Genomic DNA, 21,068 nt, shown 5'->3' with positions numbered 1-21,068 from the left:
AGAGACACCTCTCTTGTTGGGTCGCCTCTTCCTCCAAGGCGACTTTTTTATGATCGCTATTTTTCACCCCCATTGTTTGCTATTGCAGTTGTTTACTGGAAAATCAGTTGTTTTTCTCAGGGAGATTAACCCTCCAAGCTTTCTTTTGTCTACTCTCAGGAGGTCCTTGTGGTGAGCTGGGGGAAGGGAAAGGAGCTGGGTTCCTCAGCTATTAACAGTAGCTTACAGCCCTGCTTACCCCCCTGCCAAGGTTGGGTCCTTCCCTTTGATGGGGTTTTGCTTTTGCACTGAGGAAAGGTGGTTAATCTTTGTTGAGGAGACCAGCTCTGCTGAGCGGTTTGAGGACCCACCATCAGGGTTTACTAAGTCCTGGGCATCTAGGATAAACTCCTAAAGCCCTCGGTAAGCATTGATGGAGATGCCTCTTTTCAGGAAAAGTCTGGAGCCCCGACACATGCCAGCAGATGCTCAGTCTCCTTGATGGCCAGGTCACTTCTTTACATGCTTAAATATCAGTGTAGGAACTGAGACTCGATGCCTGTTTGAGTGTGGTGTGCACAGAACCGATTCCTCAGCATCACCTCTCTCTCCCAGGTGTGCAGATGTTTCAAAGCCAGCAGCCGTGACACCAGGTTGGCTGGGTACGATACCCAGCGACCCAGGCTGGAGAAGCACAGCTGAGAGGACAGCTCAGAGAACAGAAGGATGCTGGGGAAGGAAGGATGTCCAAAGCCTAGTGAGAAAGGACATGTCCTGCACACATTTTCTTAGGCATGTTTAGGGCAGTTCATGTTTGGACATGTTCAGAGATGCACCAAGCCCCCATCCTTGACAGAAAAAAGTGTAAACTTGAAAAAAAGAGAAAAAATGTTTTCCTTATTGCACTGGCTGCTGTACCCTTGGCCTTTCACACCACTAACTATGGCAAGTGCTGCCCGAGATGGACCAACCTGCTGATCGATTTCAGGCAGCTTCGCTCCTCTCCACACCAAGGATGGTGTGTGCCCCTGCAGAGAAGCACCCACCCAGCAGCAGTCAGCCTATGGGCACTGGGGTACTGGCCAGAGCTATGAGTGGGGTCCTTTCCCTTGCAACAGCTGCTTACCCAGTGGGGCAGACTTGGAGGGCAGGTCTTTGGGAGAAGGTGAGTTTTGCTTAATGTAGCACAATGTGACTGCCATGCAGCACGGGCAGAGCCGCTGGAGCGCGTTCAGCCCGCGCGCTGCTGTACACGCACGGGGAAGCCTGGGAAAAGTCCCTGTGCCTTAAAGGCAACTGTGCTCGCTTGCGGGAAGCAGAGGTGACCAAGTGAACAGAAACCTCTCCCGCTGGGGCGCTCTGAGGGGTGCAACTGCTGCCCTGTGGAGGGGCAGTGTCCGCGCTATCCGCACGGACACACACGGGTGGATGCAGGGCTCGCTGCCGCCGCTGCCTTCCTGCACTGGGGCACTGAGCGCGGGACAGGCGTGCAAGCCCAGAGGAACCCTGCGGCCGGCAGTCCTGAATGACTGAGCCCTTCGGAGCAGCTCGGGGCCGGTGCGGAGCAGGACGGACGGTGCGGACACCTGTGCCGTGTGCGCACCGAGAGAGAGCCCCGGGAGCGGGACGGGCAGAGCAGACCTCCGCTGTACCCTCTCATCTCACCCCCCGCAGGGCTTGGGGCTCGCTAGTCGGCAGCGAGAGGCTCTCAAACGGTGTCCCCCAGTATCTGGGGCATGGGCTCGGAGCGCAGCCCCCCACCTCCTCCCCTCACCTGCGGGGATGGCGGGGGATGCTCTCAGCCTCCCCCCGCCTCCACCCTCCGGGACCAGCCGGGGTGGGTCGAAGCCCCCACCCGGGAGCAACCCGCGGAGAAACCGTGCGGCAGAAACTTTCTGTCCCCTCTTCCCTCCCCGAGCTGGACTCCGGAGGGTTACGAGGGAGAAGGAGGGAAGAAAGGAAGGGAGGGAGGGAAGAGAGGGGGTTAGACCGCTCTGCAACATTATTGGCTGCGTGGCCGGGCTGGTGCTCGCTGGGGACGATAGAGCATGCCCATTGGGGGGGTATAAAAAGGGGGCAGACGGAGCGCCCTGCCTGTCTCCTCGCTCGTGGGGCAGCCAGCCGGGAGCAGCGGGCAGTCAGGCAGCCAGGCCCTCCGCCCCAGCCAGGGGGACGTAGTCAGTAAACACAAAAGTGAGAGCCACCCAAGGGGCAGCCAAAGCAGAAAGAGAGAAAGAGAAGGGGAAAAAAAAGGAAAAAAAAAGAAAAGAAAAAAAAGGAGGCGGGGGGAAACCGGAAAAAAAAAAGAAAAAGAAAAGAAAAAAAGGAGAAAAAAAACCAAAAAAAACGGAAAGGAAAGCGCTCGCTCGCTCTCTAGAATAACAAGATACCTGATCGTAACAAAATAACATCCTTCAGACAAAATCCAGCAGGGACTTGACATACCAAAAGGCAAGGCGAGAAGAGCGAGCCAGGGCGCGGGAAGGCGAGCCAAAGACGCGATCGCTGCCAGGGCAGGAGAGCAGCAGCATGTCAAGCGCCGGGGCACACACGGATGAGCGCTGCCGGCAGCCTGCCTTCCTCCCCGGCCCGCCGCCGCCGCCAGAAGTTGAGAGTAGCAGCGGCAGCTCCAAGGTAAGCGCCGCTCCGCTCCGCGCGGCTCCGCGCAGCTTCTCCGCGGGCAGGGACAGGAGGGCGCCCTGCGCCGCGCCGTGCCGGGCAGACCCGTGCCGTGCCGTGCCATCTCGCACCGTGCCATGCCGAGCTGCGCCGTCCCCGCTGCCCGTCGTCCCCACGCGTGTCACTAGAGGGACCCCGAGAGCCGGCCGAGGCGCGGGCTGGCTGCGGTGGGTGCGCGGGGCATCCCCGGGGGGCAGCCGGCGGTGAGGACGGTCTGCACCTCGGCTCCGCACCCGGCGCTGCGGGTCGGGACGGGGGCACAAGCAGTGGGACCCCTTGCGCACCGTCTGCGCGCCCGAGCAGCGTGGGGAGGCGCGGAGGGGCGTGCGGGGTCGGGGCTACGCGAGGTCATGCGGGGGTGCGCGGACCCGGGCGCCCGTGGCGGTCCCGGCGCTCGCCGGGCGGTGTGGGGAGCGGGAGGCGGTCGTAGCGGCGTGGTCCCGGGCAGGGACAGACAGTTCTGCGGCCTCGGAGACCGGAGGGGTTGTTAAACTCTTGTGCAAAACACTGCGGTGTGTTGGGTCTCGGAGGGATAAAAATACAGAGAGGAAAAACAAGAAAGCGAAGCCAAAATGGAGTGAGAGTTAATGGTTGGCATGCAGCCTTCGACTTTGTGCGATTTTTATTTTTTTCTTCTTCTTCTTCCTGCCCAATTGCTTTCCCCTACAGTAATTGTTTTAAGAGCACAACTTGGAAAGGTTTTAGCACTGTGTTGAGCAGTAGGGAATTGGGGCACATGAGGAAACTCGGATTTAGCGTAACTGTACCAGCAGATGTGGCTGCCTTGCCTTGAGCCAGTGGTACTTTAGCAGGGTTTCTGGTGCCCCAGGGCTCCCTCCGGCAGTGTGGAGCAATCAAGTGTAAAAACAAGGGTTGTGGGGGTGGTTTTAAATAGACACCTCGGGAGAACCGCTGCTCTCAACCCTTGAGCTGAGGCTTCCTATACAAAGTCTGTCGTTCTCTTCCATATGCTGGGATATGCTTGGGAGGCCGAGGCCTGGTTTTCTTTGGGTTTGTTGTCAGGTTGTGTGTGAGTGTGTGTGTGTGGTTTTCCCTTTCACTTCACAGGGTTCAGCATGTTGGTTTTTTTATTCCTCTGCTTGCCTTGGTTTAGAGGGGAGTTGAGGAGCCAGGGTCGCGTGGTTTTGTGAGGGTGACTTTGTGCTAAGGACATCTGGAGGAATAAAACTGACTGACACTTCTGATTTGAGCTTCACTGAGCTGTTCTGGACCTAACTTGACAATTTTGGTGGGGGTGACTGGGTCAGAGCTGTAAATCTCGTTCCATGTTGTCGACACCCACGCAAGTTCACTCAGCCTTTCAAAGGGGCTATCCCGGCTCCTGTGAAAATTCATTAAGGGATAAAAGATTTGACACCATGGGTCCCTTCCCACCGCCGCATGAAACTTGAGAGCCAAAATGTGTCTGCGTGTGTGTCCCAGCGTTTTTTCTGACAGGTGATCCTTTTTGCAGCCCGGCTGGAGGGCTGCTGCTTTGACCATGCAACCCGGAGGTGTCAGTGCGTGTCTTCCCATTGATTCCTATGGGCTTCAGCGCGAGCCCAGCTCGCCTAACAGAGCACCAGAGAAAAGCATTTCTGTACTTTTCTTTTTTTAAATAAAGCAAACACAGCAGGTGAGGTCTTATTTTTAGAGGGACCGAGGAGCTGGTGTGTTTCCAGTAGTGCATACGAGCACTGTAAGTGGCCCACCCTCTCCCTGCTCGTGTCCTGGGACTGACCTTTCCGATCCTTCTTTGGATTGCCTTTGCTTTTAGAGGCTGCTGCGTAGCTTAATGGGGGAAAGAGATACCGGCCTCCCTCAACGCATTTGAGTAAGGGGTCAGGAGAGGTGGGGGCACCAGGGCAAGGAATCTGTCTTGGAGTTGCAGCCCAGCTCTGAAAGGGTTAAAACCGCTCTGCCAAGACATAAAGCAAGTTCAATGTGTTGTGGGAATATCACTTGCCAGTAGACTCCAGTCACCACAACTTCTGATTTAACAGCTTAACTTGCTGTTAACTTTCCCTGATATACTCCAGGTTTTAGATGGGAATGCAGAAAGGAGAGAGGAACAATAAAGAAAGGAGTTAAGTGAGGCTACTAAAATGGACTTAAATCCCTGCACTGGATCCTGCCAGCTGTCTTTAGAAGAGTTAAGCAAGATTGCGTTTCCTTTTTTTTTTTTTTTTTGCAATAAATCAAATGTTTCTGGGCTGCATACCAAAATTTGTGCAATACAGCCTTACTCCCCAGTGGGGTGAGTAAATGGTACTGAATACCCCATTCACCTTTTTCAGCTTGATTTTTCCATAGCTATGGTAGTTCTTGCTGCGGCACGTATAGACACGGAGTGTGGGCAGAGCTCCCCTGTCCCCAGGCAGAGGAGGCAGGTGCCTCTCCCCTCTGGCCTGGAGAGAGGCTCAGAGACGGGAAGGTGACCCCTGATGTGGGGTGGGCTGCTGATGGGGATGAGCAGCGAAGACAAAAAAGTGAAGGCTAAAAATAGTGGCAGCATTGCCAACCTCAGCCATATGAATGTCATGCGAGCCAGGTGCCAAGGATCGGGAGGTTTTTATTTTTTTCAAGCCTGAGCTAAACAGCAAAACCTCTGGTCCCGGGTCGGTTTTGTTTGCCTGACAGCTCCATGGTTGAAAGTTTTGTGTTTTGAAGCTTGCTTCTTCCAATCTGTGGGTTGGAAATGTCCTCCTTTCTCTTTTAGATGGAAAGGAAGGCTCTTCTGCAGCACAGCACGCAGTGGCTCCTGTCCCTCTGGGTACCTCCTCCTGGTGCCTCTGCCCAAGATGCAGCCTCTGGGTGTTTTTCAGCTGCCAGGACACCTGCCTCTCCCTGCTGGCCTCCAACAGCTGTTTGCTACTTGGCACCTTGGGGTGTTGTGGCCCGGTGCCATGCGTGAGGTTGCCTCTGGGCAGGGGTGGCATTCACTTGGCACGTGTGAGGTTGGCATGTACCACTGTCCAGCCCCTCCAGGAGAGCTGAGCTCAAAACCGGGTCAGCTGCCTTCTCTGCTGAAGCTGCCCACCAAGAGGAGTAGCACAGAGACATAGATGCTCAGTGTCTCTCACAGGCAGTCATCAAGAGGAGCACAACCTCAGTCTGCCTGCTTTGTCTTAGAGGGGTGGAGGCTGATGGAGGCTGGGATGTGCAACCTGGGGTTTTCCCCTCCTGCACACATCACTGGGTTCGGGTTGATGACTTTTAGCTGTGCTCCCTTCTAAATGCTGCACTGCTCCACAGAGAAGTGAGATTATTTTTTTTCTTTTTGCTGTCCAAATCCAAATTTTGCAGACTGGGCCATCTGTCAATTCCCTCCTACGTTGTTCTGTTCATATTAAATTGTAATGAAGGCCAGACTGAAGAAGGAATTAGGTCAGACAGGAGGTTTAGTCTCTGTTTTTGGGGAGATGTTTGTTGCCCAAGAGAGGCATCGTGGTTTGGTTGGCTCAGGACAAGCCTGGATGCAAGGGATGCCTGAGCTGTCCTCTGAGATTTGGCAACTGGGCTTTTTAGCACATTGTGGCCTCTTGGCCCCTACTCCCTAGCAGCTGGACAGAAATCGCAGATCCAGCTGATTCTGCAGCAAATCCTGAAAAAATCCTTTAACAGCCTCAGGTGGGAGGGTGGCTCTGCTGTACACCTGCCCCTTGGGCTCCCTTCAGGAGTGCCACAGCCACTCCAAGAAGACCCTCTCTGTTGGAGTGTTCCTGCTGGCTGGGTGGCTGCTAGAGGTGTTTGGGGGTCCCCAGCCGTGGGTGCAGCAGTGTGGACTGCAAGGGGGGAAATACACAGGAGTCAAGGCAGCAGCAGCATCCCAGGTATGGCAGCTCAGCTCTGAGCTGGCTCAAGTGGCAGCCTGGGGTCATGTGGGGACTTGGGGACATGGGAGAAGGTGAGAGAGGGACACAAAGGATGAAGAGCAAAGCAGATACTCTCCAGGCAAGGAGAGGTGAGTGGTGTGCTCCAGTGGCTTGCCTTAGCCTCTTTGGCACCAAGACGGCTACTCTCAGACACGTGTTCTTTAGAGGAGCTTTAAGTGCAATTCCCAGGATAGTAAAGAACACCTGTGCAACCAAGAAATTCCTCTTGCATCACCCTCCGGCACACTGCATGGGGTTCTAGCCTTCCTTGGGAGGAATTTGGCACTCAGGTTGTTGGGGATCCAGCATATCTTACACCGCTATTCCCACCGCCCATGGTTAAAACTGGATCCTGAAGCGTTTAAGCTCTCTGCATGCACATGAGTTGGAATGGCAGCTGGCCCTGCTGATTCAACCCATTTTGGCAAGGACAAAACTTCGGTGGGTGTAGCCTCTCTCCTAGCAGAGACGGGACCTTGTTCTTTCGGAAAGCACCCTGCTGCCTTATTCCTGTTACGTCTCACATGAGAGAGGCGTTCTGATAAAAATTGAAGGGTTTTCCAGCCATCGGTGTGAATTTACTGCTGTCCCACAGCTGAGGGGGCTGTCCCTGAACAAATGCTTGGACTAGAATCCAAAAGCAGTGCTGTCACACGTTTCCAGTGGAGAATGAAAGCTTGGATGGTATCACAGGGCTTTGATTCATGATGCTGAGCAGGATTTGGCCATGACAACAGAAGCCGCATGCAACCTGTGCAGCTGGCATGGTGCTTGCACTGGGTCACAGGCTGCAGGTGCCCAGCCTTGCCCTGCCACCTTGTTTTGGGGAGCAGAGCCTGCTCCAGCAGCCATGGCAGGGTGGGTGCAAGCTTTTGTGAGTGGGATGCTGCTCATGCTTGCTAAAGAGGAGCAGGAGTGGGAAAAGATCAACTGAAAGGTCATCAGGATATGCTGAGCTGGTGATGGCACCACGGGAGCCTCTCCAGACTTTTGGGTGAACCCTGGGGCCTTTTTTCTGTAGGTCCAAAGCAAGAGGGAAGTGTTTATGGGGTTGGGTTGGGTTGCACCTCCATCAAGCTGGAGAGAAACTGCAGCTCTGGGTAGTAAATAAAGATGTTTTTTGATTTGCTGCCCAGTTTCTTGCTATACAGCTGCTGGAGGGAGTGGGGAGACACCAAGGTGACAGCGGTGAAAAGGACTGGAAGTTGATGCATGGGCAAAGGGGGACATCAGCGCGTCGCATACCTCCATGTTGGTCTGGCTCTGGATGACGGCGTTGGGGCCATACCTGTCCTTATGGCTTCTAGAGGACTTCTTGGCCAGGGTTACAGGGTGCCTGGTCACCCTAAAAGAGCTCACACTGGAGGCAGAGAAGGCTGCCAGGGGCCACCTTGTGCTTGTGGTGCAGGTTGTGCGGGAGCGGGTATTTTCCAAGGAGCACAAGATTTTTTCCAGAGAAGGTATCAGGTCTCCCCAGCATCAGATATCGCCCCGCTGACAAAAATGTGTTCTCCCCTTGCTTCAGAGCATCTCACCCCTTTCTTTAGACTGAATGTGGAAGAAAAAATGCCCTTGTCACCTGTGCCACCCAGCAAGCCCCTTCTGGGCGGCCGTGTCTGGCTTGGGGGAGGCCAGCAGGCAGCCTGCTTGTTAGCCACAGTGCTCACAGCCAGCATGAGCCTAATTGGGGATGAGGGATTATTTGGGTGTCCTGAAGTACCGTGTCAGCAGCTTCAACAGCGGCACTGGCTGGCACACATCTGCTGCCCCAGCAACGAGCTGCCAGTGCTTCCTGCACCCTGGGGACACCAGCAATCAGAAGCTGCATGGAAAAAAAGGGGGGAAAAGCATCACTGGACTCTTGTCAGCTGGAGATCTGGCTGCCAATTCTGCTGCACCAGAGGCATGACTCAAGCAGTGAAGGTGATGCTGTGGTCATAATGGGATGCTGTGGTCATGCTGGGGAGGCCCAATATACACTTGTTGGCTGACCACTTGATAAAAACATCAAGGTGAAAAAGTGTTGGTGGCAAAACACTGCAGCTAGGAAGTGTGGTACAAGCACAGCCTAGTGCTATCCCTCTGCTCCTATGTAATACAGATCAAAGCCCCCCCCCCAGTGTGCTCTGGGGACTGGTGCTACTGGAAAAGCTGGTCCAGGTCCCATCACTTGCTGGTTTGAGCCCTGTTTGTTCCTAAGGCTGCTGCCTCTCTTGTCCAGAGCCCTGGAGGGGTTTTTCCAGCCTTGCAGGTCTGTGCCAGCACAGGCTGAGCAGTACGATGGGCATTGAAACACGTGCAGGGGGGATGCCCCTCCCTCCCCACCCGGACAAAACCTCTGTTTTGGCTTTTCTCACTGCTGATCCCCATCCTTCCGCTGCTCAGAAGAGTTTGTGACTTGTAAGCACAGCACATTTCTATCAGCAACGATTTGAGCTATGTGCTAGTAAAAAATTGGTAGCAAGGGTGGCTTTATTGCTGGCAGGACTGTAGCGGTGCCCCGGGGGAGCTGGGCTAATTTCCTGGCTGCACTGCAGACTTCCCCTGTGACCTTGGGCGAGTCATTTAATCTATCCTGGGCTTCGGCTCCATCTCTGAGCATCCCGGGGGGGTGAGGTAATATTCATTAACTGATATTATTCTCGAGTTGCTCAGATGCTATGGTGATGAAGGCTGGATGTGAAACCCAGCATCTTGTCTGAGTGTTAGCAGGGAGCGGGGATGCTCCACTTGAGATTTAGCATTACCCCATGCCAGCTGCTATCTTACCATGCTTCCCCTCTTCGTTTTGTGTTCACCTGTCTGGCCACCATCGTCATTTGGCTGTATATACACAGTAATAGTCATCACTGAGGGACTGTAATGCCTTGATACATCCAGGGGTTTTGCCTCATCCAGTGAGGCAATAGTACCCTCTCTTTACACCTGCAGAAGCTGACATGGAGGTAAAACTGTTTGCTGGAGCTGAGTCAGGGGAAATCTTTGGGTTAGTTAGGAAATATCCAGGGAGTTTCTTTTGTAATCCTTCACACCAGCTAATACCCCCTTGGCCCTCCTTGGTGATGCCTAAGGCAACTTTCCTGTGGGACTGCTTTGCTTCTGAGGGATGTCTTCTTGGTCCCAGCTCTCATCAACAAACACAGCTTGTGCAATCAGCCCCTCGATTGCCTGAGCCTCGGCTGTACAAGTCTCTTGCACGCCTGGGGCAAAGGCCACTCCCTGGCAAAACCCGGCTTTCCTCAAAAGCAGCTCTAGGACAGGTTGAAACTTCATTTCATTCTGCTTTGGGTGAACATGTGTTCATGTGGGTCATGAAAACCTATAATCAGAAGTGAGAAAAAAAGCCCAAACCTTCCAATAATCATTTGAATGATCTCTCATGAAAAAGGGGTGAAAAATAAAAAAATCATGCTGTTGAAAGACCAGGGGGAGTAAAAGCCTTTCAGAGGTAGACTGAAGTGGGATTTTACAATATAAAAACTGCTTCAATCCAGACCTTGTCTGACTGGAGCAGCTGACTGGTGGGGCGAGAGCAGGGAGCCAGCCTTGCACCAGTGGCCAGCTCAGCACTGCAGGTCCTGCCCTGCAGCATCCTGACATGTCTGGACATCGAACCCCAGGCATGCTGTGGTGGGGTGCTTTGCCTAGTGTAGGTGGCAGAGAGGGGTGTCTCGTGCCACATTAACACTGTGCCTTTGTCCTCAGGTGCAGAGGATGTGTGCAGCGAGGAGGATGCTGCTGCTTCTGCTGGCTTTCTTGGCCTATGCACTGGATTCAGCTGCAGCGTATGGCACGGCGGAGACCCTCTGCGGCGGGGAGCTGGTGGACACGCTGCAGTTCGTCTGCGGGGACAGGGGCTTCTACTTCAGTAAGTGCTGGGCAGCTGTTGGCAGTGGGCACAATGATGCTCCCACCCCATGCCTTGCTTCAGTGGAGCTGGGATGGGAGGGAAAGGAGGGGTTTCCCAGTCTGGCTGGGAAGGCTTTTTGTGGTTTCCTTCTGCATGGTGGTAGGCCTGGAAATGAGTGAGAAAAGCAGTATGCTCAGGGTGACATGCACCCATCTTGAGCTGATTCTGAGGACTCTCTAGTCCCATGAGGAAAGTGGGTGCAGCATTTGATGCTTGGGAAAGTCAAATATCGCTAGGGAGCCTTAGGTGGTTGGCTTACCGAGGATGTTAAAATAATGAGGATGTCTGCAGCCAGCTCTCTGCTGAGCTTGGGCTCTAGCTTATTTTTAAACCTTGCTGCCTATGTGCTGCACCTGAGAGCAGGCAGGGATCTGGGCACTCCCCCTTTCTGTTCAGGCTTTGTTTGGGAATGGCAGCAGTTTCTAGGCTGCTCCCAAAACATGCTTTTGTGGCCTGCTGGGTACCCAGTGGTGAACCTGTTGCTGAAAAGTGATGTCTTACCATTTTTGCAGCACAGCTTGTGCAAAAAATGCAGTGTTTCAGTCATCCATAGAGTGCAGGTGGCTTCAGGACAGTTGGCTGGAATGGGCTTTCCACCAGGATGCTTAGGGGTTTGGACTGTTGACATTAGCAATACAGTGGCTTAGCTGGCAAACAGGGAGGAAGAGAAAATCACTAGCAATGGACACTCAGTAATCTATCAGCAAAGGTGTCTTGAGTTTCATGCCTTGTTCTGGTGTTTCGGACCTCTGCTCATCTTGGTAGAGGGAAGACCCTGTGTCTTGCCACCCCCTGAGAACTGAGCCACAGAGTGACTGACTACAGGAAAGATGCAAATGAAGCAGGGGGAAGAGGAAGGTGATACCAGATGTACATGGTGCTGTCTTGGCAGTCTTGCCTCTGCCTTGGGAAAAGGAAATAAAAAGTCATTTTCACGTAACAGGGTGTTTTTTGAGTAGTGGAGTTGAGAGCCAGCCTCCCTCTTGTCCCAGTGTGCCTGTGCAGAGAACAGGGTACTGCAGGAGACTACCCTGGATGGCCCTTCCCAGCCTAGGTCCTCAGGCAGACTTGGCTGAGGTTGAGCAGGGAGCAGCACAGGAATCCTCCATCCACCAGCAGCTGTGTAACTTTGGGCAGGTGGTCGGGCTGCAGGTGGCTTTGCAGCTCACTGGGGTGATCCCCCTGCCCTATCCCAGCTGAGCAGCAGATGTTCACACTGTGCTTGGGGTGTTGCAGGCAGGTGGTTCTTTTGGGGACACCCTGGGAACGCTTCCTTCCTCTTGCTGAGTGGCAAGGGTTTGCATGTCAGCTCCCCTTCCTCTTCTCGTCTCTCCCTTTCACCTTTCCTCTGCCAACAAGCCCTGTGCAGTAGCTCAGACAAGGCAGTAAGTCCAGGACTGGCCTTACTGATGCATTGAGGAGGCAAGCTACTGTCCCACTGTCACACCTCTTCCTCTCCCTCCAATATATAGAGGAGAACCTGTCTCCCTCCCATGGTTTCTCTTCCTCCTCCCCCTCTCTGGGGATGAAAGGGAATGGGGCTTTTGTTTTACGGACAAACTGACCTCCTTTCACCTCAAGTAACCCAGCAGTCCAGGCCAAAATAAAAACAACTTTTGAAGGCAGAGAAGTTGCTTGGTGCCAAGTGGCCAATCTGATGCTTGCAAGGGAATTCTTGCCTTTTTTGGGGGTTTTTTTTTGTCCTCTCCTGTCCCCCCTTTTTCTTTCTGCGTATTTCTGCAGAGCTCAGGTACTGCGGGATGAAACAAAGTCCCATTTTAACCACTTCAGCATCTGACCAGCCTGTGCTGTGCAGGACTGAAGACATTTGGGTGATGGCTCTCTTTGAAGGGTTTGGACATCCCCAGCTTGCTTCACTTTTTCCCCTCTACCTCCATCCGTTGTCCTCATAAAGTGATCATGCTCCTGACCATACTCATCTTTGCTCCTAAACCCTCATGGCTGCACTATTGTCACCATGTAGGCTCAGTAGGGCATCGGTTATATTACATGATCATGGGCTTACATCTTAAAACTGGACCTGGGTTTGTCATGAGTACTTCACAGCATGGGACATGTGACCTTGTGTTAGCATAGGCTGCTCATAGTCGTTTGTACAGGAGGTAGATTACTTGGGCAGCCTTGTCCTGCAAGTACAGGTGGGCCCTGCTGGATAGGGCTTGTTGAAAGTATCCAACTGTTAATTTTGGAAATAAACCCCAAAAATGATACAAATATGCATTATCAGTTTTCTGCTGCAGCAGTGATTTAAGATCTTACAATGCTCTACATTCTTATAAGAGAACACTCAGCTGGCAAAGCTACCTCTGAAATGCAGCACTGTTTGCACCCATGCAAGGGGATGCAACGTGCTGACAGTGTGCCATTCCCCTGGCATCTGGCGACGGGGTAGTATGCAGCCCAGACTGAGGAGGGTGCACCCCCTGATAATGGGGGTGCCCATGTGTCTGCTGGCTTCAGGAGCAAGTCTCAGCCCCCAGGTGCCCTTGCAGGTACCATGGATAGCTAGTGCTCAGGGCTGAAGATGTTGAAGCTGACTCTGAGAGCTGCGGCTGTAAAAGGACTACACCAGCAGGGGAAGGAGCGGGCAGTGCTAGTGTTTCTTGCCAAGGGACACAGGGTGAGCATGGCAGGGTGCACCACTCTAGCCCTGTACGGCATCCCAGGGGTGCCTGGGCAGGCTGCAGCTGGAGCCATGCCTGCGTTGTTCTCTGCCCCAGCTGTGATTCCTCCCTTCTGTGACTTTTAAGGCTTTGGGAACCTGATATGCAGGTACCAGCAAGGTGGTAATATCCAACTGTGGCTTTGCTCTGTTGGGACCCCCTGTCCCTGCTCACTAGCACCCATCCTGGGGATGGCAGCATGGCCCACTGAGGGATGCTGAGGGCAGACCGAGAGGAAGCCCTGGCCGCGAAGTTGCTGTCATGCAGTGCTGGCAGGGAGGGGAGAAGGGGCTGCAGGGGGAGAGGCATCAGACTTCTCTGTAAACAACAGCTCCCGTTTCCTCCTTTCCAACAGCTGATAAGAATTTAGCTCTTTGCAGCCGCTTGTGCTGACAGGGCACATTCTTGCGCACCCGCCGCTCCTCCGAATAATACTAGGAAAAAGCAGGGGGGAAAGTGTGGTGCCGGGATGGGGGAGGGACAGGCCAGGGGCACTGGGACGGGGCCCGGTGCCGCACAAAGGCCCCCTTGTTGCTCCCAACATTCCTGCGACAGGGGCGCAGGGGCTGTTTACACCCAAAGTCCCCTTCCACTCGGCTTGCCGCCTGATTGACCGGACAAGAGGGGACCCAGCCAGGGTGGCACTGGCACCACGCACCCTTCCCTGTGGCCCTGGTGAGAGTGGGGAACCTGGAGCAGCAGGGTGGTGATGCCAGGGAAGGAACTCTCCTGTCCCACTCCAGTGCAGAGGAATAGCTGTGCTGCAGGTACGCGGCCACCGGGTTCTCCCAGGAATGGGTTTGGCTTTGTACTCCCACTGGGATGCTCAGCTCTCTCTGTCAGAATAGCCAGCTGCCAGATGGGAATAACCCTGGGCAGCCAGAGGGCTTTGAACCGTTGGACTTTGCATCACTGGGCTTTGCACTGCAGGGCTTGGCCCCTCAGCAGAGCTGTGGGAGGCTGTGGTGAAGCACGACTTGGAGAAAAGAGAGCATAGCCATTCATTGAAGGCCGAGAGGAAGCACACTTCCTCAGGAGGAGGCGGTCATTGCTGCAGTGGGAAGCGGCTCATGTGGCGATGCAGACCGCTGCCCGCACAGCTCTCCCATGTGGGCAGGGGACAAAGGAGCAAATCCTTCCCTGGGTTTGGCAGTGGCAGTAATGCAAGATGCCACCCATGGGCAGAAGCCAGGAAATTCAACCTTTAGTCTGTGCGTAAGTTGTGTTACAGAACAAGTGTTTTTCCCAGTCCAGGTCAGCAGCGATATTGCTGTTAACCACCTATGTCCTGGCATCTCTTCCTGGGGTTGTTGTCTCCAGGTAATTTCAGGAACTAAATCTCTGTTTTGTTTGCCTTGGTTTTTTTTCCTAAAGTAACTCTCCCACAGAGGATCGCATTGACATTTGGTGAGATCTGTATGAACAATTACGTAATGGAAAATGTGCCCTATCGGACCATTGTGGTGGAGCTGGCAGCAGTGCCAGCAAGGGGAACAGCATGCAGTGGCTTTATGCAAGAGAAGGGGCAGTGCATGGGGCTAGTGGCCGTGCGTGTGCCCACAGATCTGGCAGGGCAGTGAGTGGGGAGGAAAGGGCCATGCCACCACAGTCATCCCTGCCGGGAGCTCAACCTGGTGGTGCCACACCGGGGTGTTTGCAAGCGTGCTGCTGTGATCTTCCCACGTGCTCCCATGCCACAAAGTGCCCGTGTTGGCAAGGTGGTGAAATGGTCCCACTTTCCTTGGGGTTTTTTTCCACCCTCTTCTTTCCAAACAAACACGTAGCTGCGAGCGGGCAACTTCTGTTTTTGAGAGGAGACGTGTAACCTTTCAAAACCTCAACTTCTCCCCAAACTGTGCATGTTGTCACTTGTGCAACCTTCTGTTCAGCGGGAGTGTGAATGCAGCCCTGTGGGGATGTGCTAGCAAGAGGGGGTGACTTGAATTTTTTTCTCTTTTCCTTCCAACCTCTCCTTCTGCCCATGCTCAGGATGCCTTTCTGGAGCAACCTAATGCTTCAGCAGCCTGCCACACACACAGATTTGGGCAGTGGGGTCGGTAGGTGATGACTGGGGGCCATATGTGTTGTGGGATGCAGCAGCAGCAGTGCATGTCTCCCATACACCTTGCTGGGCATCGCATGCGTATAGAAGAATACATGCACCTGCCTCTAACCTCATTCCTCTCCCCCATCTTCCTTGGGCATTGCAACCTGGATTGCCTTCACTGGTATCATTCATACGGCTGTAGGCACCCAACACACCTGCCCTGCCTTCAAAGGGAAGGACTAATTTAGTGTGCTTGTTGGCTGCAAGCATTTACAGAGAGAAAGGTAAACTCCTCAGAGTGCTCCCTTTGCTGAGCCTTTACTAAGAGGGAACTGTTTTCACCTTCCTGGAGGGCTGGCTAAAGGTCATGTCTGATTTCTTTTCCTGAGAAAAAGAAAAGGAGGGTGGTGGCTCAGGGCAGATGAATGTGAAAAGCAAAGCATTTGACATGACTATCAAAGGTGCACTGCATGTATGGGTCAGCTGCCCCATCGCCCTGCTCCCTGATGCTGCACTTGCTCTCAGGACCTATGAGTGCAGTGGCAATGCAAGGGCATGAAGCAGAGGGCTCCCTGCGGATGGGGGCACAGCTGATTGTAACAGAGAGTGGGTATTCTGCTGCCAGGGGCTTTGTTCTTTCAGAGTCCATGGTGAAGTATGGTCGTGGGGTTTTACATGCCAGAATTAAACATGTGGGGTGCATTGTACATGCAGGACTGCACTGAACATGCATGTCTGCATTGCACATGCATGTTCATATTGCACATACGGGGCTGCTTTTCACATGTAGGGTTGCAGTGTACACACAGAAAACTCCTGTGCTTTGTACTTTGTCCTGAGGCACTTTGCATGGGCACACAGATGGAAATTTCCCCCAGGGAAATTGGTCAGCACCTTGCAAGCTAGGGCCCCAAAATGTTCAACCAGGCCAAATACTTGAGTGCTGGCTTCATCCATGGTGCAGGAGTGGATTGCAGGTTGTGCACGGGGCCCTTGTGGATCGTTTTGTTTGTTCCTGCAGGGAGGTGGGGACTCAGCATGGCATGGTGAGCAGAATTAGACATTGCATTTCCACTACTTGCTCTCAATTTTTCCCATGCCCAAATTCTCCAGGATGGAATATGGTACAGGATCCTGTTTGCAAGCCCCGCTGATGCCAGCTCTGCCCCCCTCCCTTGGAGCACCTTGTGCTGGGAAGAGGTGCTGATGGCAGTGTTTGGAGCTGTGGCTGCAAACCCCAGAACAGTGCAAGCACATAACATATCATGCACAGAAATGAAGAGAAAATCCCTTTGTTTTGGGCCAGCTTGTGTTTTTGAAGTCACAATTCCCAAGCAAATTTGTTTTGCATGAGAAATTCAACTTTGCCCAAGTCTTTTATTTTTAGAGTGGAAGGAAGACCAGTAAAACTGATAAAGGGTTTTCCTCTGGAATGCTTTGGCCATCCTTAAGCAGTGATATGAAATGCACATGGTTGTTGCTGCACTGGACATGGGCTTTCTCATCCTTCTGCAGGCAGAAAAGGGAGAGGAACCCTTATTAAAAGATTAAGTTTAATAGCTATTCTTGGCAGGTGCGGGAGCCTGTATTCTTTCTGCAGCTGTCTCAGAGCTGTCCCATCTGGTAAAATTTAGCCGCCTTGGTTCGCTTCACCTGCCTGAGTGTCGACCCGGCGGAGGGAGGTTGGCAGCTGCAACGCTGTGCTGCTTCTTGCTAATGAAACCTGCTTGCCAGGATCAACATCGGAGATGGTCGCAGTAATCGGCGCACTGCTGGCGGCGGGGCTGGGCTTGAGCTTCCTTGCTTTAGCTGCACCCAGAAAGGCTGCCTGAGCCGAAGGTATACGAGGGGAATAAATCACCACCATAGAAAGTGCCTTTAATTAGTGCTGCGCATATGTGGGTTGCCTTGTTGGCATTAACAGCATTCGTCTGGGACAGTCTTAATGTGAAACTTGTCTGGTTTGCAGGCACGTGTTGGCTGGTTTGGGAGAAGTGCTGCTGGTTTTGAAGTGTGGACCCACCAGTCTCTGGTTGCTGGTGGAGAGATGCCCACAAGGGGATGTTTTTGCTGTTGAGGTGGCAAGAGGGTCCAGTCCAGGTTGGCAGCTAACAATGGGGTCTCTGCTGTTGCAGGTAGACCGGTGGGACGAAATAACCGGCGGATCAACCGCGGGATCGTGGAGGAGTGCTGCTTTCGGAGCTGCGACCTGGCTCTGCTGGAAACCTACTGCGCCAAGTCTGTCAAGTCCGAGCGTGACCTCTCCGCCACCTCCCTGGCGGGCCTGCCGGCACTCAGCAAGGTAGGAGCTCTGTGCCAGGATGGCAGCCCTTCTCCGAAACAGATAGCAAGAGAAAAGGTGTGAAGGCCATGGATGGGAGAGGACAAACCCCAGATGCAAAGTCTGTTGCTCTTGCAGAGCCTTTGAGATGGTCACTGTTGGCAACTCATGCTAAAAACCCTGTGGAAAGTCAGCTTTAATGAGGTGGGGGGCCAGAGGTGGGACAAATCATAGAGTAGTTTGGGTTGGAAAGAACCTTTTAATGTCTTCTGGTCCAACCCCCCTGCAATGAGCAGGGACATTTTCAGCTAGACCAGGTTGCTCAAAGCCTTGTCCAGCCTGACCTTGAATGTTTCTGGGAATGGGACAGTGTTTCCATGGGACGGATGGAGTTCAAAGAGGGGAAGCCCATCCGGAGGGCTTGCGGAGAGGCTAACACTGCTATCTCATCCCCTTGCAGGAGAGCTTCCAGAAGCCCTCACATGCCAAGTACTCCAAGTACGATGTGTGGCAGAAGAAGAGCTCCCAGCGGCTGCAGCGGGAGGTGCCTGGCATCCTTCGGGCTCGCCAGTACCGGTGGCAGGCGGAGGGCCTGCAAGCGGCGGAGGAAGCCAAGGCTCTGCACCGTCCCCTCATCTCCCTGCCCAGCCAGAGGCCCCCCGCGGCACGAGCCTCCCCGGAGACAGCCGGCCCCCAGAAATGAACCCTGACCGGCTGTCTCGAGTTTGGATCGCCCGGGGGAGGGCGGGAGGACTAGTGAGACCCGGCCCCCGAGCCCCTCCGTCCCCGGGGCTGCCGAGCTGAGGAGCGGGGTGTCGGAGCATCCTCACGCCGCTCCGGCCCCAACCAAACAACTGACACAGCAAGGAGGGGATGGCGGCGAGCGGCTCCCGCAGCATCGTCCTTTGGGGTGGGGGGGAGGGTTGTTTCGTTTCCCAGGCCTGTTTCGTTCCCCCGCGCCCCCAGTATTTCCAAGCCTGTACTTGCAAAGGGACAGTTTGGCACTTGAACTTTTTGCTGCCGGGCGCTGCGTGACATCCCCGGTGCCAACGCCAGAAGACAAAAGAAAGAGCAAGAGGGAAAAAGGATTTGAAGTTAAAAAATCTTTTTAAATCTTTTATTTTTTCTTTTTTTTTTCCTCGAGAAGAAGAATCCATTCCGTGTCTTTCTTGACAATAAAGTGAAAAAATAAAGTAAAATGGGGAGAAATACTGAGGGATAGAATTTTTTTGCCTCATTCCCACCCCACTTTTTTTTTCTTCTTCTTCTTCTTTTTTTTTTTATTTGGTTTTCTTATTTTTATAACTTTCTTTTGCACCTTTAAAAGAAAAACGTACCTGAGAAGATGTTCTGAGGAGCCCCCATCTGCATTTTTGTGTGTGTGCTTCATTACAAGATTCCAAATCGACTTGCACCTTTTTGAAATCATCGTGAGAAGGAGAGGAAGAGGAGAGAGAAAGTGAGAAAGATAAAAGAAAAAGGAAAGGAGAAAGAAGAAAAAAAAAGTGAGCTGTTGCTCACTTTAAATGGAGGAGGCGTCTGCATTGCACATTTGCCACGGATTTAGTTGATTTATATATATAATATATTATATAACTTTTTTGGCAAAAAAAGCACTATTTTTATGGGACATTTTGTGTAGTATCTGAAGAGGGATTGTAATGTTTAAAATGTGTTATGGTGCTAAAGTAAGTTGGAAGGGAAAAAACCCAGAAATAGCAAGGGAGGGTGGGGAGGGAAGGACAAGATAGCGAATACTGAACTTGAAATTTTAGCTTTTCGTTTTAGGAAAAGTGTGATAAATGTGTTTCTTTTCTCTTCTGAAATATAGCTTGGTCATGACCATATGAGCTAGTTGGCTGTTACTCATGTACACAGATGCACGCACACACAGAAATACATCGACACGCATCCTTTTTTTTAAAAAAAATAAAAAAACCCAAAAAACAACCAAAACCACCACAATTTAGACTAAAAGGGAACTGTTCTAGAGACAAACTATTTTGAATGGTGAAGGTATTGCCAGTTACAACTCAAGGCCCTGCTTCTGCGTGGACCCCCGGCAGAGCTTGGCTTCCAGAGCCACAGGGGACCTACCACTTTCCTCCCCACCCTTCAGTGCTCCGGTGGGACAGCGGCCACCACCGCCAGGCCCTGCAGAAGTACCAGCTCCGTGCCCCACCATCTCCTTTTCCTTCTCTTGCCCCTTGCGTCCTTCTTGCCAGACCCACCTCCCTGCCCCATGCTCCCCACCCTTCTCCTTGTGCCCCCCCGGGGCTGCAGAAGAGGAGGGCTGCACCGGGTGGCTGCAGGGCTGGGACTGCTGCGTGGGATGGGGGGGAAGGCAAGTCTCTGGCTTGAGGCCTGGGACTCGGTGAGTGGATGGGTTTGAGAGGTGGTCAAGGGCTGTAAAATAGGTTGGCTTTAAAATAATATATATTATCTGTCTAGGAACCATAAAAAGGGGGGAATCAATTACATCTCCCTAATATACTCTCACTTGCTAATAAAATGGGGACACTCTGTTAACCAGTTCTGTACTTGCTTTGTCTTATATATCCATACATTTAAAACATAAAAAAAAAAAAGACTACTTGAATTGTATTCTATTTCGTGGTTTGGAGGGGAGGGCTAGGGGAGTCTTGAGAGGGGGAGGATTTTAATGTATAATCCTTTTGTTTGTTATTACCTTGCAATGTTGAGCCATGAAGCCTTTGTTTAAAAAAATATGGCACTGCAATACACAACAAAGAAAATCCTTTATTTATTTTATTAAATATATATGGAAAGAATGAAAATCGGTCCAAATTAAAGGGGGGGGAGCGGGGGAGGGAAGGGGAGTGGGTGGGGAAGGCAGAAAAAACAGAGCAATTGCAAATGATTGACTTTTTTTTTTCCTTTTCATGTGTCTTTTTTTAAAAGAAACCTAGTTTTTATTTTTTAAAAAGAGAAGTAAAAGCTTTCCTGGATGCTTTGTACCAAAAAAGATTAAAAAAAAAGAAAAAAAAAAAGAAAATCTGTTTAAGCAAATAAATATCCATCCAGAATATGAAGCCTGGCTTTTTCTTTTGCTTTTCATTTATTTTTGCTCCTGGGGTGAGAGTTGGGTGGGAAGAAGGCCACGCTGAGTGCCGCTCTTTGTGGAGGAGCAGAGTGTGTGGCAGCTTCTCTTTTTCAGGGCTCAAACCTGCAACAGAGGGTGATGTGCCCTTAAAAACAGCCATGAAACCTCAATCCCATAGCAGATGTCCCTCTGAACCCACTGAGATAAATAAGCGCTTGCTGATTCTTCATCAGATTTGGGGGGTGTTTCCCAGTGGTTGTTGGTATTTGCTTAGCTTTTACTGGTTTGGGCTTTTCCCAGATACCCTGAAGCTGGACAGGAGCTGAAGATGTGCCAAAGACAAAGAAAAAAATGTTGTATCTAGTTGGGTTTCATAGTAGACAGTGCTTCTCTGGTTTCTTGGGGTCGATATAAGCCTCTCTTAAGCTTTCAGGGACCCTCATGTGCTGCTTTCTATCACATGCAAACATCATGCACAAATAGGTAAAATAATAGAGTTCCAGGCCGGCAGTAGAAAAACTGATGGACAAAACAGTGCCCAAGCATCCC

The 21,068-nt window shown here is 52.3% G+C and overlaps 1 protein-coding gene across 1 annotated transcript; it reads left to right on the top strand.

Moving 5' to 3' along the window:
- Positions 1 to 2,257: 2,257 nt before the first annotated feature.
- Positions 2,258 to 20,045, top strand: IGF2 (insulin like growth factor 2). Its single transcript, XM_005149201.3, has 4 exons — positions 2,258 to 2,613; positions 10,239 to 10,401; positions 17,310 to 17,476; positions 17,916 to 20,045. Exons 1-4 carry the CDS (start codon positions 2,509 to 2,511, stop codon positions 18,156 to 18,158), a joined length of 678 nt encoding a protein of 225 aa, XP_005149258.1. The 5' UTR covers positions 2,258 to 2,508; the 3' UTR covers positions 18,159 to 20,045.
- The last annotated feature ends 1,023 nt before the right edge of the window (positions 20,046 to 21,068 follow it).

This window comes from Melopsittacus undulatus, chromosome 4, assembly GCF_012275295.1.
Source record: "Melopsittacus undulatus isolate bMelUnd1 chromosome 4, bMelUnd1.mat.Z, whole genome shotgun sequence".
Classification (NCBI taxonomy): domain Eukaryota; kingdom Metazoa; phylum Chordata; class Aves; order Psittaciformes; family Psittaculidae; genus Melopsittacus; species Melopsittacus undulatus.
The sequence above is the reverse complement of the archived record's forward strand: the minus strand, read 5'-3'. Positions and strand labels throughout refer to the sequence as shown.